Below are 17965 nucleotides of genomic sequence, written 5' to 3' on the forward strand. Positions count from 1 at the left end.
ATGAATCTTTGATCCTTTGATTTGGTGGCGCTATGTAATAATCTCCACAAAAGGCAACTGTCTTCTGTATTGTGGTGGTCTGCTACCTTCTCCGCAATCTCAACCTGCAGAAAAGGAAGGTTTTTACACTAAAAGGCTATGACTGTTCAGCAATCTTCATTCAACAGGAGTGTTGTGCATGAGGATGCTAAGCAGGTAGTGCAGGGTATGAGGAAATTCAGTCAATAAAGCCAGTCAACTTTTATTATCTATCACTTCTTTCCTGTTCCAGAAGTGGAGAGTGGGTCCTGTGCACTATGGTCTCATTTTAAGACAGAATTAAGGCAATTTATTTTTCTGTCAGGGTTGTGGAAATCTGTGGAGTACTAGAGGCTGGGTCTTTAAATTCTGAGGAAGGGCCTGTGCCCGAAACGTCGAATCTCCTGTTCCCTGGATGCTGCCTGACCTGCTGTGCTGTTCCAGCAATAAAGTTTCAACTTTGATCTCCAGCATCTGCAGACCTCACTTTCTCCTCTTTAAATTTATGCAATGCTAAGTTAGAGTTTTGACAAGGGAGTCAAGGGTTATGGGATATAGACTGGAAGGTAGAGCTGAAACCACAACCAGATCAGTGACATTTTATTGAATGATATTACAAGCTAGAATCTATTCCTGTTCCTATGAGCTTATGATTAAGATTTGATAAACAGCAACAGTATATTCAAGCTATCAAAATATTAGATATGGAGCCAGTACAAGTTTTCTCATCACCTGGCAACATAGAAGCATGAGATTATGCATTTTGTTAGAATGGACAGAGATAAATTTTAAAAACACAAAAAGAACTGTGGATGTTGGAAATCAGAAACTAAAACTGAAATTGCTGGGAAAACTCAAAGTTGTGGCAGAACCTGCACAGAGAAATCAGAGGTAACATTTTGGTTCCAGTGACCCTTCTTCAGAATTGATTGTAGGTTGGAAATGCCAGCCTTTTCCTAGCTTTAATCAGTTGTGAAGAAGGGTCACTGGACTCAAAACATTAACTCGGCACAGTTGCTTCCAGACATGCTGAGTTTTCCCCAACAATTTCTGCTTTTGTTATACAGTAAGTCTTGGGGCAGTTCAAGCAAAGAGCCTCTGGCCAATTGGAGGCTGGCAACTTGTGAATGAGCCTGCACTGGTTCTTCAAGGTGGAGTGGCATGCTATAGTCATGGAACTGGCTTTCATGGTTGCCCACCAGTAGCTTTTGAGGCAGAAGGACACACCTGACTGCAGTTAAACCAAGGGCAATTCTCCACTGAGCCAATTAAAGCCCTTGAAGTAAATTAATGACGACCAACTGCCCGTGTTGCTGTTTAACTGGCAAAGGAAATATCTCATGCCAAGTCACTAGTGACCACGAGAGGTCGTTATTTCAACGATTTGTTAAAATATCAATCGTCAGTACAGTATGGCATTGCAGTGATAGTATATTCAAACTACATGTTGGTATTGACGCTGTACGAAAATATTTTAATGCAGGCTGTTGATTTAATAATTTTCACATATAAAATGAAATCATTGCGTTTGGTCCTCACAGTACTTAACAGTAAAGTTGACATACAACGCATGTGTCTACTAAACTTCAATTTTTTATATTTGTTATTCTGAACTGTTATTGAAATAAATTATTCAATATGTCGCCGAATGATTTAGTGGAAGATAAGTTTTTTTTCACATTAACCGGCTTTTTGTCTCATTTTCTGTTAGTGGGATCTTGCTATGCTAGAAACTCAGAGCCTTAAGTACTCTTATTACAATAAGCAATCCATTAGCTACGATGGATTTTGGGACATTTTCGCGATGTGAAAAGTATTCAACTTACATGAAAATGCGTTCCCACTATTTATGACACCCTTAAGAGTTTAATGAAAATTGTTGCTTAATGAAGTACATTTTAGCATGACGGACGCGTTCTAATACTTCAATAAAGTGGTCTCATTTATAATAAAATAGATTTGAAATTGGAAGAATTGTTTATAAATCTTAAAATCAAAATATGAAATTACAGAATAAAAACCGAAAGAAGTACGAATGCATTAAGTTTTGAGGAAGGGTCACTCGACCCGAAACGTTAACTGATTTTTCTCTACAGATGCTGCCAGACCTGCTCAGTTTTTCCAGCAATTTCTGCTTTTGTATATGTTTCTACACGTAATCTTGATCGCATTACTCTACTGTGTGTACCTCAAGTTGCATAAATTAAAATTGTACGCCAGTTATAACTAAGGAGTAAAAGAAAGATTAACACGATTAAGTTACATATATGGTGAATAATGAAAACGAGTTTTAATTTTAAAAAGGTATATAATTTTAGGCGCAATCAAATATAAACGTATCAACATGGACGTAAAGAAAAGCATGACTCGACATTGAGAAGGTTCATAATGCGATAAGCTTTTACAGCAGGGTGGCTAAGTAACCTTGCAATATGTCACCCATAAATCTTCTCCAAGAATATCATTTTGCACAATTGAATCTTGGAGTGTACTTTTTCGTATCGGAGAAAGCAGGTTCTGTTAGCAGCATCACATAGTTTAATAGTGATTTCTTAAAACTGAAAGGCTGTGCAAATGACTGTTTTGTTGAAAGAACTGTTTTTTTTCTCATTGAAAGATGCTATACACTTCCAGTTCTCTTTCAATTCTCTTATTGGCGTGGCAATCCTGCAGTAGGTCTCCTTTCCTTTGCCACTCAGTGACATCACTTTGGCGACCCCAATTAGATTTGTTGTCACGTGTACTTAAGTACAATGAATAGTTTGGTTTTGCTTGCAGTACAGCCAGATGGTAACATACAAGGACATGCAAATCATAGGGTGAATGAACAGAGCCAGGCATTCAAAGTTACTGCTACATAGGTGGTGTACAAAAGCAAAATCAACAGTCTAATAACAGCAGGGAAGAAGCTGTTCATTGGTACAAGTGTTTAAGCTTTTGTATCTTCCGCCTGACAGAAGAGTTGAAAGAGATTATAACCTGGATGGGAGGGGTATTTGATGATGTTACTTGCCTTTCAGCAGCAACAGGAAGTGTAGATGGAGTAATTGAATGAGAGGTTGGCTTAATTGATGAGCTTGGCTGTGTTCACAACTTTATGAAGTTTCTTATGGTCCTGGGCAGAGGAGCTGTGATGCATCCAGATAGAATGCTTTCTATGGTGCATCTGTAGAAGTTGGTGAGGGTCCTTATGAACATGGTAAGTTTCCTTAGCCTCTTGAGGAAGAACAGGTGTTGTGACTTTTTGACAATCGCATCTACGTGGATGGTCTGGGACAGATAGTTGGTAGTGGTCTCTCCTAGAAACTTGACTCTCTGGACCCTCTCCACTTCAGCTCCACTTATGTTGATAGGAGTGTGACCTCCTCCTTTCTTCTGAAGTCCATGATCAGCTCTTAGTTCCAGTTGCAGTTAGATGTGGAGTTCTCCAATGTCTATTGATCCCTGGGAATTTAGAAGTTTACAGAAATAGCCCTCCTAGTTTATGTCAGAAAAATAGTCTATCAGGAAGAAAAGCCCTAGTGGGCGTCTGTAAACAGTTGGTAAAATTGAAGCCAGAAGCAAAAGTCTTGTCTGGTTAAGATTATATTTACTCTAATTTTCTTGCTAAACTTAAGCAGTACAAAAACCATTGTTTTAACAAATCACAGTAATTGCACTGTTTCACTTAACATTTGTATTGTTTATTCATATTTCTTAATTGACATTATCTTAGTAAAATTGAAAGATAATTAAACAGGGGATACACTAATATCAGGAAATCGTCTAGGCAATAAAAAGTGTTTTCGACTTGGTAAAACTCCATTACTAGTGAATGAAGTTAAAGGAAAAATAAACCACTTGCATTTATAATACAGTTGAAATGAGCGCATTTAGAATGACAGTTTGAAAAGAAATGACAAAATATTTAAGAAGAGGAACCAAAACAAGTGGAAAATAACGGTTTTGAATAGTTGTAACGTGTCATTCAGTGAATAAAATTGAAAATCCAAGATCAGGGTTATTGTAAATTCCAATAAATACATTAAACCGGGCTATCAAGAGCAGCAAACAAATTTTGCAAAGTATTTTATGAAATAAAAGAAAGATGAGTCATACTGCAGTGAATGGCTATGAATTTTATACGGGATAAACAAAGCCTAAACAACTGACATCATCTTATCATTCAAATCCTGTTATGTAATAACCGTTTTCTTACACCCATTATGTTTCACTTAAAGCATAAATCATGTAACATCTCAAGCGAAATGTTAACTTTGTTGGCCCTGTATTGTTCAGCTAAACATTAGAAAAACGCAGTTTTAAAAAATAAGTTTTCTAAACAACATTGACATTGACTAAGCAACATAGATTGTCTACAGTTACATATAATTCATACCTGGATACGGAAATTTACATTTTTGTACAGATTTTGTATTTTAAACCGGTTAGAAATTGCAAATACCAGTTAGCGATGTCATCGTTTCACCTGTAATGCCTAAGTCTCATTTAAGCACGGGGTGTTATTTTTAATTAACATTTGGTTAAAAAAGATCTATCATTATAAATCAATAGAGATCAGAGTTTTTTAAAAAAAATTCATACATAATTCGTGCCAATTCCAAAGCACAATAAATAAATATTTGGAGACTGTAGACTCCATTTCCGATATGAGGCTTTGCAGTTACGAAAATGAAAAACAATGCCATATGTGGCAGTAGGTATTTGGAAAATTGCCAATATTAGTACGATCTTTAAAGCAAAGGTATGGGGTATCTCATAAAAAATGAAGTGCATTGCAAGGATTCGCAGAAAATAAATTAATATTTCAGGTCTGCTGAAACCTCGTACAGATAATGACAGACTTGCTCAGTATTCCCAGCATTTTCTTTTAATTTCAGATTTATACTGTCTTGTTTTTTGAGTGCTTCGTTTGCGCTAAGGAGCGGTAGACATAACTCCTTGCATTACTTGAATGGCCGTGACAGTTGGATGGGCAACAGGGCAGAAGGGGTGCGTTACTCAGAATGGAAAGAGGCGATAGCGCGCCACGCCAATTGATCAGTTTGCTCAGTCGAGCCCCGCCTACTGCCTGACTTCTCAGGCTCCGGCGGTTCTCGCGCTGTTGTTCTGTTTATAAAGTTCCAGGAGAGTCAGCGGAGGGAGCACGAGGACAGGAGAGCGCGAGGAGGCGCGGGGACAGTGACCGCTCGCCCATGGCTCTGCCGGACAACGCCAGTACTATCATGGGCAGCGAAGAGCCACCTTTCCCTGAGATCGTAGAGCTGAATGTCGGCGGCCAGGTATACATCACCCGCTACTCCACCTTGGTCAGTGTGCCCGACTCCCTCCTTTCGCAGATGTTCAGGCCGAAAAGCGGGTTGGGGCTGGCGAGAGACGGTAAGGGGCGTTTCTTCATCGACCGAGACGGTTTTCTTTTCCGTTACATCCTGGATTACATGCGGGACCAGCAGCTGGTGCTTCCCGATCACTTCCCCGAGAGGAGCAGGTTGCAGAGGGAGGCCGAGTACTTCGCACTTCCTGAACTGGTCAAAACGCTGAGCCCCAAACTCAGCAAACAGAACTCCATCAACGACGACACCTGCCCCAGCGACCCTGAGGACGGCTCGCCCACTACGGATGCGATCCGCAGCATGGTCTCGGTCTCGGCGATGGCCAGCGGGACCGGCAGCGACAGGAGAGCCGGTTTCATCACCATCGGTTACCGGGGCTCCTACACGCTGGGCAGGGACAGCCAGACTGACGCCAAGTTCAGAAGAGTAGCCAGGATCATGGTCTGCGGGAAGACGGCTCTGGCCAAAGAGGTATTCGGGGAGACTCTGAACGAGAGCAGAGATCCGGACCGGCCTCCTGAGCGCTACACGTCCCGTTACTACCTGAAGTTTACTTTCCTGGAGCAGGCGTTTGACAGGTTGGCAGAGGCTGGCTTCCACATGGTGTCCTGTAACTCCACCGGAACCTGCGCCTTTGCTCACGATCAGACCGATGACAAGATATGGACCAGCTACACTGAATATATTTTCTACCGTGAGTGACCTGTGCATCACCAACCTCTGCCTGCTCTTCCCCAAATGATTAGATCTAAACCCGATCCACCACCCTTAGAACTGCCCTAAATGCTCCTCTGTGTGCCATTGCCGCTCACCCAATTGCTCACGCTTTCCAATTCATTTGGGTGGATGAACTTTTAAAATTATGGTCTGTTACAATTTTATTTGGAAAATGATGCTGTTTAAATTGATATATCAATTTGTAAGCGAACACAAAGTTTTGTAGTCTAGGGATGTGTTTGGATGTGGTGCCCATTTGGTAATTGGCACGTCTCCCAGTGCCTTCAGCAGCCTGGTAGTGTCTGAGGTAAAAATAATTTTAAAACAAAACAAAAACGTATGGCAAGCGACAGAGGAACTTCTTCATAAGTAAACAACAATGTATAAAACAACTGATTTTTGCACGTCAGTTGAGGATTAGTGAACTGTCATTATTTCATGAAAAGCAAACTGTGTTTGTGCTTCCTACTCAGAATATTTAAAGGGAAGGCTAAAGGTGGGGACAGTATTTCAATTGACTGCAGCAAGGATGCAAAAGTGAATTTTAAAGAGATTTGCCATTTTCTCACATCATAGTGTTCTGAGCTTAAAGAAATAAGGTTTGTATCTTAAAATAAAATGTTGCCAAATAACGCATTGCCTTTAAAAAAAGATAAACACATTTAAATTTCATAGTGAAATTACTGTTGTAAAATTTTGGATCAGTCTGCATGGGCCAGGATATTTGTGCAGATATTTCCAAATGAACCTTGATGTTTCCTATGATATGCGTATGTGACATTGTTAAAAAAATAAAGCTATTTTGTGACTAAATCAAATGCCAAAGCCTTCATAGTTTAATTTGTATCTTAAATAGTGAGTTTTTGATACACAAGTTTTAATCTGTTTGGAATTAATTTTTACTGCAATCAAGCAGTGTTCAGTAGATTTGCAAAGGTTAAGAGCTAGTTGGTTCAACAATAAACTCATCTTAACCCTGATGAGCTGATAGATAGCTAGTGAACATGAAGATTTGTTTCAAAGACAGCTTATAAAAAAAGTTATAGTGGGCACTTCCCTGGAAAGTACTTAAAGATCAACTCTCCCAAATGGACTATAAGGTACACAGAAGCAAGTGTAATGTCTGTATATTCATGTTGTTTTTAAACTTCAAATATTTAGTAAAGTAGTATACAAATGAATCAAAATTTAAACTGTTTTAGAACTGAAATTATTTCAAATTTCTTTGATCCAGCACCAATGAGAATTTTATTTTGACAAAACATTGCTGCCTTGACCTGGATTCACTTTGTGCTTCTTATGTTATTAATGACATAAATATTTGAAGTGACCTACTGTCACTACTGGGTTTTAGCACAAACAACACAAAAACTTTGCTTTTTCATGTTATCTGTTATAAAAAAAGGTATCAGTGGTAAATGCTAGTTACATTTTTGATAACTAACTTGTAAATGTTACTGAGCCAAGCTCCATATTGATGATTTTATTGATTTTTGGAGAGATCCTTATTAACCCTCGTTGTTTACATAAATGTAGGATAATTTGTCTTGCTCAGAAGCTGAAACTTAATTTAAAAAATCTCTTGTGTACCTTTTGTATTCTGTATCAAAGCAGAAAGATTGAATGGAATATAGGTGATAGCCTTCATACATTTGTATTGTTTCCTATGCAGTTCTAAACACCTCTTCCTCCCCCCACCCCACCCACCCAAACATTCCATACAACTGTATTAAAACTCTGTCTCTAGTATGAGATGTGAAGTTAGTTTTGTCACCTGCTAATACATGATTTCTACATGTATATTCAAATGTAATGGGCCTTCTTAGGCTCTCAACCTCATAGCAGTACTTTTATAAGAGATATTTGGCCATCTCAGATTGTTTGTGTAAAATAGATATCTTAGCCGTGCCATTTAGACACAATGTACTAAATATGTGAGAAATGAAAAGTCAAACAAATGGGAGGTTAATGAATGGCCTGAGAATTCCCTGTTGAACTGATCAGAAAACATGTCTCAAGAGTGATGGTTAATATGCTTCTGGCTCTGGCATTTGTGTACTTTGTATGTTATTGGACTACAAGCTGCTTTGTTAAACATATCACTGAAACCCATTTGTAACTGTTACAAGTATACCAAATGGGAGTAATTAGATGTAATGTTCTTCAGTCTTCAAGTTCCAAACTATTTAATTTGGAAGCTTTAAGTAAAAACACAGAAATTGATAGATACCTGGAAAGGATTGATAATAAGGAATACAGAGATCGTATAGGAAAATGACACTGAGGTAGATGGTCAGCCCTGATAAAACTAAATGGCAGATCAGGCTTGACCAGCTGAATCGCCCAACCTTGCTCCTATGTTCCCAAGCATTTTGCTTGAAAAAAAAATTTCTTTTTCAGGCACAGGCCTGGAGGGCCAGAGGGCCTGTTCCTGTGCTGTCATTTTCTATGTTCTTTTAGTGCATTCTGTGCAACATCACATCCAAGTGGTTAATGCCTGCTTCCTTTAACATTCTGTGCTTCACTTTGAATGAAAGTTTAATAACTAAAACATTTTTTCAAATAAGCCCAAAATATTCTAACAGCTAACTAATATAACTATTTTTGCTTCTCAATGTAAGTGTGTATTGAAGATTTTGAATTACAAGAATTGGACTTAATCAGACAGATATTGATATATCTTTAAGTATTTCAGAAAGATAATCTCATTGTCTAATTCTTTTCAAAGATCTAGTCCAACTATTTTGCTTTTTTACAGACACCGATTGATTAGTTTTTTTTTCCAGGATCAAAATAATCAGAATGAATCCAATGACTTAGTATTTCATTAATAACTCAGACCTCCATAATCACCTTGTGTCAACCAGCTTTAAAAAAAATGTATGCTCATACCATGTGTAGTTTTTGGAGTTAGCATATCAGTAAAAACATGGCACTCCCTCTCCAACAATTTTCTGTCTACTTTGTATTCCATCACAGGAATTCACCCATATTTGTCCATACCTTCACCAACCCAAAGGATAGATTAATCTGGCTGCAGATTTGTTAATACTATAATGTTTTTCAGTTGAAAATGACTAGGAGTTGATGCTATTTAGCTAGATTTGTGCTGTGCCAACAGTTTGTAATTTTCCTGTGTCACTTTGTTTGCATAACTCTTAGTGCAGCGTAAGCTTGTCATAGTGTATGTGCCAGAGCTTGTGGGAGGGTAATAGAAGACATATATAATCCTCATGCTGAGACATCAGCTTGCTGTCATCCTTTAATGCTTCTTTAATATTTTACAATTTTAAAAAGACTTTGGGTCACAAAAATCCTTTACCCTACAATCCGAAATGCAGAAAGGTAAAATGATATAGCGCAAAGGTTTATACAATTAATTAATGCTGATTCAGATGCTGATTTTTAGAATTGAATGGAAAAGTCAACTTTCTACTCATTAGTTCCTCCTATAGCTATTAAACCTTATTGATTTTATTTTTACATAGTTTAGTTTGCAAGACAAAGTTTTGAAGAAAAGTCATAAACAGGGCTAAGTGTGATCCATTTAAATCATGGTCTCTTTGATGAAAGATTGTTGTAGAGCGAGGAAGGAATGCAATTTCTCAGCCTCTGTGATCCAAATTCAAGTCAATTATTCAATAACAATTTATAAATACATAGAATCTTTAACGTATCAAAACATATTAAACTCCTTCACACACTATCATCGCACAGCTAAATAAAGAGGTCTCAGTTGTAGCAATAAAATAGGTTGGCTCTGAGGAAGGTCTTAATGGAAGGGTGAGAGGCAGATAGGTTTAGGAGGGAAATCTAAAGCATAAATGGTTGACAGCTTATGATAAGATGAAGGGATAGGAGTACACACCAGACCTCATAGCTTGAGTTTTCTTGGACGAGGTTTTTCAGCTGAGACGGAGCAAGACTGTGAAGGGATTTAAGCAAGAGGATGAAATTGGAAGCATTGAAGAAGCAAAAGCCAATGTGAAGCTTTCTGTTTGATGTAGAATAGGGTGTGAGAAGCAAAGTTTTGGATTAACTTAACTTTATGAAAGATGAAAATTGGAGGCTGGCCAGAAGAGCATTGGAACTATCAATTCTGGAAGTGGCACAAAATGAGTGATGATTTCAACAGGTGAAAAGGGAGAATGGTGAAAAAGAGCAGTTACAGTGGTGCAAGTAATCTTATGGTGCTAGAGGATATTCAGTCTGAAACTCATGTTGAAGTCACACAGGATTTAAATGTTGTTCACAACCCCATCAAGAACATTCTTACCCAAGCTGAGAAGATACACCTAGATAATAATTTGTATTAAGGATTGCGATTTACTATGTTTTCCCCTTGCTAACTCAGGAATACACAAATCAATTATATCTCTCATCTAGCTAGCCTAATTAAATTCAGTCAACTCAACAGAAACCAGGACTGAAACCTGGTATTCTGTCGATCAATATCAAACACAGGCTCAGTTTAAATAAGCAAGGTGTCCAAAGTAAGCTTGACACTTTAAGGTAACATTAGAATAAAAACACGAAAAATAAATTTGTGTTGCCTATTGAAATAGCTAGAAACCAGGTCATTTCTCATTTCTAAAAGATGTCACATAACTTAGATAAAGTTGAATTTTGATATGAGTTTTAGATGATTGCCCCATAACATATTTGTCCTAACCATCTTCAGTATTTAGGATTTTTGACAAATTTTAGATATCAACGTATCAAGTTTATCAAATTGAAAATGAACTTGATTTGTTTGTATTTTACATTCTGGATGTAAGCTACAATGCCAAAATCCTGTTTGTTCAGGTTTGCGCCAAATGTGTGTAATTTGTATATAAAGTTCTTGCAGGGCAAACAGTGAATGAGGCTGGTAACTTTCTTTCCATCTGTCATTGGTGTCGAGTTGTTTTTCTGTGCTTTAATAAAGTCTCATTTCAACCCAGATCTCACTCAGTCATGAGTTAATCTGCATTGTTAGAATGGAACAAAAAAAACAGATATTTTCACTCGGTTAGAATTGACTAAGTGTTGCTGGCCCTTACTGAAAAGTATTACAACTAATGGTGCTAGTCTGTGCACTTGGGAGCATAAACAGAATCCAGCACTGCAGTTTACAAATGGTTAGTCTGTTTGGAACTTCCTTGGCCATCAAGAACAATCTTCAGCAAGAAACCTAAAGTCAGAATTGCAGCTTTAAATGTATGGAGCTGTAAACATGATTGATTCTGCAGACACTGGAGTTTGAGCTGCATCAGATTTTCACTCTAATCAATGCAATGATAGTACAGTCATATAAAGATGGCATGAATAAATTGTCGACTGTTTCACCACAGAATGGAAATCAATGACATGCACATATTAGATATTTTCTCATCAATCTGTTCAGGATTATTATTACACTTCTCTAAGGTAGGTGGAACTTGAACCCAGGCCTCCTCTCTCAGAAGTAGGAATACTACCGCAATACCACAAGATCCCTCAATATATCTTTAGTCAATCAAATAGCAAGATTGGTAAGAGGCATCACAATGCAGTGGTAACTGAAGACAGGATGGAAAAAAAGTTATGAAACAATATTATAAACCATCTTTGACAAAATCGTAAATATGCAAAAGTGACTCCGAAGTTAGTCAGCAGAGAACAATTGGTAGAGCTTGTTTGAGAGGCAGAACAGTATGGTGAACCCTATATGAATCTGGGATCTTTTGGTACAAGACAAAAACTGAGTTTTTTTTTAACCAGTCAAATTGAAGAGTCTTTACTGAATCACACAAGCTTTAATCATAGCATCCATACAGTGTGGAAACATGCCCTTCAGCCCAACAAATTCACACTGACCCCTGAAGAGTAGCCAACCCAGACCCATCCTCCCTACCCGATTACTCTACATTTACTCCTGACTAATGCACCTAACTTACACGTCCCTGAACACCACGGGCAACTTAGCATGGCCAATTCACCTAACCTGCACATCTTTGGATTGTGTGAGAAAATCAGAGCACCCAGAGGAAACCCACGCAGACACAGGGAGAAGGTGCAAACTCCACGCAGACAGTCACCCAAGGCTGGAATTGAACCCAGATCCCTAGCGCTGTGAGACAGCAGTGCTAACCACTGAGTCACTGAGCTACCGTTGTTGGGGACACACTGGGATCAAGGTCAGGAGAGGATTTGTATAATCATGTGGAAATCTAGACGATTAGTGAGTCTGTCAGGAGCTTTTTTACTCAACCACCACAAGCATTTCAGTTAACATATTTGATATTCAACGCACAATGTCTGCTGGATGTGATGAGGACCTGCATGATGTGATCCAAACTCCAGTCTTTATAGGGCCAATTTAATAATGCAATTTATAGGAGTTAATGATTGCAAAAATGAAGAGCAAGGTTAATATTGGAGGTGAGACAGGAAATGCCTGAGCCATATAGAGCATAGAGATGTACAGCATGGAAATAGACCCTTCGGTCCAACCCGTGCATGCCGACGACATATCCCAACCCAATCTAGTCCCACCTGCCAGCACGCGGCCCATATTCCTCCAAACCCTTCCTATTCATATACCCATCTAAATGTCTTTTAAATATTGCAATTGTACCAGTCTCCACCACTTCCTCTGGCAGCTCATTCTATACATGTACCACCCTCTGTGTGAAAAAGTTGCCCCCTAAGTCTCTTTTATATCTTTCCCCTTTCACCCTAAACCTATGCCCTCTAGTTCTGGACTCCCTGACCTCAGGGAAAAGACTTTGCCTATTTATCCTATCCATGCCCCTCATAATTTTGTAAACCTCTATAAGGCCACCTCTCAGCCTCCGATGCTCCAAGCAAAACAGCCCTAGCCTGTTCAGCCTCTCCTTATAGCTCAAATCCTCCAACCTTGGCAACATGCTTGTGAATCTTTTCTGAACCCTTTAAAGTTTCACAACATCTTTCCAATAGGAAGGAGACTAGAATTGCACACAATCTGATGTAATGAGTTGCTTGGGGCTCTAAGGATTTGCAAAGATATACTCAGCCCCAGTAATGCTGAAAGGAGGGAGAAATGTGTGAAACCAAGAGGACAAAGCAGTGAAGACGGACCGAAGAAAGTCAGTATAACTGCACTTTTACCTAGATCCTGCTGTGTCAAACACCTTATAATGACTTAGAAAGCATACAACAAATCTTCAATCTGCCTTATCCCTGTTATTGTTCTCCTTCTACATATTTTATCAAATTCCCAACTAATGCAGCATTGCCACTCTCAAAAAAGCATCCTCTTTTATCAGGTGAAACATCTTTAGCTTATAATCACATGTTCTCTTCCTCTTTGCAGGAGAACACGAGCACATGATGAAGAAAACTGGAGATGGACCTCTACATGTTTCCCAATACTTAACTGCAGATAAAGCATTTAAGTATTTGTGTTGTTTCCTTCAAATAGCAAACAATTGTGATAGAAAAGGACAAAAGGCAAGATAAATTGGGCGTCCCAACAAAATCACATAATCTTCCATGCCTACATTGAAAATCAGTGTAAGGCTGCAACTGGGCTCCACCAGCTGCATTAAAACACAAAACAGATGACACTCTGCATGCAAGAAATTACCATCTTCAATAGTGAAGGGAAGTACACAACAAAAAGAGGCAAATGAGGTAGGGAGGTTAGGAGGTTTCTGAAAGAGTTCCAGAACTTAGGACATTGACAGCTGAAGACACTGCCAATAATTATGGAGTTGTTAAAGTTGGGGGTCCTCAAGAAGGCAGAATTAGAGCAATGCTGGTATATCAAAGGTTTGTTGAATTGGAGGAAATTACACGGAGAGGCAGGAGTGAGGCCACGAAGGTATTGAAATCATTACAAGATTGATCTATTCAATCATTGACTCAGACACCTTGCAATTTACAGGGCCCACACAGACAAATATTTGGGATTTTACCTGGTGATGTCCACTTCACAAGTGACCAAATGCAAATAGTAGTGACAGGTTCAACAGTGGAGAGCCTCACTGGCATATACAGCTCTCTCCAACTTCTCCAGAGCTGGACAGCGATGCTGTGCTCTATAGTCTGTGAATTGAAATAAAACATCATTGAGTAGCAGAGAATTTTTAATGCACTGACTGGCTTTTGAAGCATACTGACCATGTCTGCAGAGAAAATGAAAGAGTCTTCATCTAACATTTATGTTTTGGTGATGGAGGGTGCTGTGATGATGTCTTTTTGCATAAGTTCAGTGGCCAGCAACATGGACACTTAAATGCAACAATGAAATAGATGAATGCACATCTTGTCCACTGCTAAATAGACTCTGCAATGTCTATGATGTTGAAGACAGTCTGAGATATCTTACAATGTCACATTAATCTGCACCAAAATGCATTTCAGCACAGAAATAGGAATGAAACATAACTGACCATTGAGAAAAATACCGACAAATGGGACAAGGAAGTGGAGACTTCATGCAGTGCTTCCACCTTTTGTCTATTTCCCCACCTCAACAATCAGTAGCTATCATGCTGTCTTAGATGATTGTGTTTGCCGCTGCACAGTTGCAGTTTTAGCAGTCCTTGATGTGGTCTGTATTGTCTCCAAAATCCTGGAAGTTGCCTGACAGAGGCATCTCAGCAGCTACAGCAGGAATCCAAGCAACCCGCCTCTCCATCTATTCAAGGAATAATTTTTAATTGCTGCTGGGTGTGGAATGGTGGTGCTTAAAAGCATCAAGAAAATGGGTTTCTTGGAGATTTGGGTGTTTATATAGATAGAATAGAAATGGAGATATTTATGTAGAAAATGGGAGCAGGAGTAGACCATTCAATTGAGCCCTGTTCTTCCATTCAATATGATCATGGTTCATCGTCTAACTCAGCACCCTGCATTCACTTTCTTTCCATACCCTTTTATCCCTTCAGCCCTAAGAACCAAATCAAAGTCCTTTTTGAAAACACCCAATGTTTTGGCCTTGATCACTTTCTATGGCAAAGAATTCCACAGACTCCAAGATTGCTGCATGAAGAAATTTCTCCTCGTCTGTGTCCTCAATGGCCTACTCCATATCGTTAAGTTGTGTCCCCTGGTTCTGGACTCCCCAGTCATCAGGAACATCCTATGTTTATCCAGCCTAATCCTTTTAGAATTTCATTGATTTGTATGAGGTCTTCCCTCATTCTTCTGAGCAATGGTTAACACTACTGCCTCACAGAGCCAGGGATGCAGGTTCAACTCCAGCCTCAAGTGACTTTCTGTATTGAGTTTTCACATTCTCCATGTGTCTCTATGGGTTTCCTCCAGGTGTTGCAGTTTCCTCCCACAGTTCAAAGATATGCAGGTTAAGTGGATTGGCCATGCTAAATTGTCCATAATGTCCAGCGATGTACAGGTTAGTTGGCTTAGCCATGGGAAATGCAGGGTTACTGGGTACTGGAGTGGGTCTGGGTGGGATGCTCTTCAGAGTGTCGGTCTGACTTGATGGGCAGAATGGCCTGCTTCCACACTGTAGAGATTCTATTCTATGATTCTAAAGTGAACATAGTCCTAATTAATTCAGACTTAATCCCAGGAATCAGTCTGATAAATGTTTATGCACTCCCTCCATAGCCAGAACATCCTTCTTCAAGTAAGAGGCCAAAACTATATAATATTCCAAATTTGTCTCATGAAGGGCCTGTATGATCACATCAAGACATCCCTTATCCTGCAGTCAAATCTTTTTGCTATGGAAATAGAAACATACCATTTCTTTCTTCACTGCCTACTGTACATGTTTACTTTTAGCAATTGGTGAAAATACACCCAAATCTCATTGCACCTCTTCCTTCTCCAATCTATCATTATTCAACTAATAATTGGCATTCCTGTTTTTGTAACAAAAGTGAACACCCTCACAGTTATCTGCATTATATTCAGCTGCCATGCATTTGCACACCCACTTAATTTGTCTAAATCATATTGAATCATCTCTGCATACCCCTCACAGCCTCCCATTCAGCTTTGTGTCATCTGAAAACTTAGAAATATTGTATTTATTTTCCTCATCTAAATCATTAATATATATGTTGTGAATATCTGGGATCCAAGCTGTGATCCCTGTGGTATCCCATCAATCACTGACTAACACTCAGAAAAACATCCTTTATTCCTATTCTTTGTTTTCGATATGCCAATTTCGCAATCCCATATACTTTCAATTTATATGCTAATCTCTAATGCAGAATCATACTGAAAACCCTCTGAAAGTCTAAGTAAGACGTATTCAGTGGGTCCCCATTATCAACTCAACTAGTTACATTCTGAAAACATTCCAGTAGATTTGTCAAGAATGCTGTCTCCAACACTGGACCTCAATTAGAAACATACAAACATGGAATATCAGAAGAGGAGTAGGAATGTGAACCAGTCAAATGATAATCTAACTCAATATTCTGTTCCAATTTTTGCCCTTATCCTTTGATGCCTTTAGTCCTGAGAACTTGATTTAAGTCTTTCTTGAAAACATTCAATGTTTTTGCCTCAATCACTTCTTCTGGCAGAGAATTCCACATCCTTGCCACTGTCCGGATGAAGAAATTTCTTCTCATCTCAGTTCTCATATCCTGAAATTGGTTCCGGACTTGCTGGTCATCAGGAACATACTTCCTGCATTTACCCTATCTAGTCCTGTTATAATTTTATAGGTTTCTATGAGATAACCCTCACTCTCCTAAACATATCGTGAATATTGTGGCTCTTCGCATCTGTTTTTCACACATCCTGCTATCCCAGGAATCAATCTGGTAATCCTTCATTACACAACTTCCACAGTAATCTCTCCATTTCCCTGACTAAGTGTCTCAATGTGTTTGATGCCTTCCTGTTGACTGAACTTTCTCCATTTTGGTTGGTCCCATGCCAAGAAACTGCATTTGTCAGTGGAGATGTTGAACTCTTGAGAGATACATTGAGAATGACTGTGATGTGTTTTTATGTTCTCTTGGGAGTTTCATGTCATGACTCAGTTCAGATTTGAGCAGGTACTTTGGGAGTCAGGTGTGAGGCATATGAATATTATGTCCTGCAATCACAAGCAGTTTTGCTGATTAATACCTCAATGATGGGTTTATTGTCTTGGGAGCAGATGCTGCTTTTGGACTGCCTTCTTGCCAATGAATTTGCAGGATCTTGCTAAAGGACCACTGTTGGTACTTTCTCATTTCTTTGAAGTACCTATTACTGATTCTTGAAGTCTCCAAAGCTTTTGGAGTGTGGAAATTACTGTTGCCTGGAAAACCATGATCTTAGTCTTGGGTTGAGATACTGGTTCTCAAGTACTCTTTTGCTCAGTTGTTTGAGCTGACATTTTAGAGGAGGTAATGAATTTATGCATCTACATTTGCTTTTGTTGAAAGAAGACTCCCCAAGATATGGAAAGTGATCCACATTTCCCATGATCTCACCTCTTACCTTAACTAGTGAGAGGTGTTGCGGTGTGGGAGATAATTTCTCATTCTTTTTCTGATTATTTCTTGAAATGACCATTTTTTTTCATGCTTCAGAGAAGGAGGCGATAATGATCCAGAGCTCAATTTCTAAGTGAGTACACACTTATGTGTCCTCTGACTTTTGGAGCTAAATGACTGAGTTTGGAGTAATTTTGATTTTGCATTGAATGAGCTGTAGCTTGAACAGTTTCATGTCTGATCTATAATTCTGGATATCTGTAAGTAATTTGCCGGATGTGAAGCATGGAATTGCAGCATAAAAGATGGAGAATAGGGTTGTTGCAACAGCAGACCATCTTCACTGAGATAGAATCTGTGGTTGTTCAGCTGGTGAGGATCATGGTCTCAAAGCCATCTCTGCTTCCTCGAGATTAACCATTCTTCTAACATGCTGATTTATCATTCCAACTCTATGAGCTCTTTTATTGCATATTA

General features: G+C 38.9%; 1 protein-coding gene across 2 annotated transcripts in view; it reads left to right on the plus strand.

Annotated features, from left to right (window-relative positions):
• The first annotated feature begins 2535 nt into the window (after window positions 1-2535).
• Window positions 2536-17965, plus strand: part of kctd12b (potassium channel tetramerisation domain containing 12b) — a 52816-nt gene continuing 37386 nt past the window's right edge. The window contains exon 1 of one of the 2 annotated variants that reach the window (XM_043704644.2): window positions 2536-6045. In XM_043704644.2, coding sequence (XP_043560579.2) covers window positions 5214-6045 — 832 coding nt within the window. In that variant the 5' untranslated portion in view covers window positions 2536-5213. The remainder of the gene's footprint in view (window positions 6046-17965) is intronic. The other variant, XM_043704645.2, reaches the window with a different exon arrangement.

This window comes from Chiloscyllium plagiosum, unplaced genomic scaffold (genome assembly GCF_037043375.1).
Source record: "Chiloscyllium plagiosum isolate Xiang-an unplaced genomic scaffold, Cpla_swu_hap1 HiC_scaffold_11, whole genome shotgun sequence".
Classification (NCBI taxonomy): Eukaryota; Metazoa; Chordata; class Chondrichthyes; order Orectolobiformes; family Hemiscylliidae; genus Chiloscyllium; species Chiloscyllium plagiosum.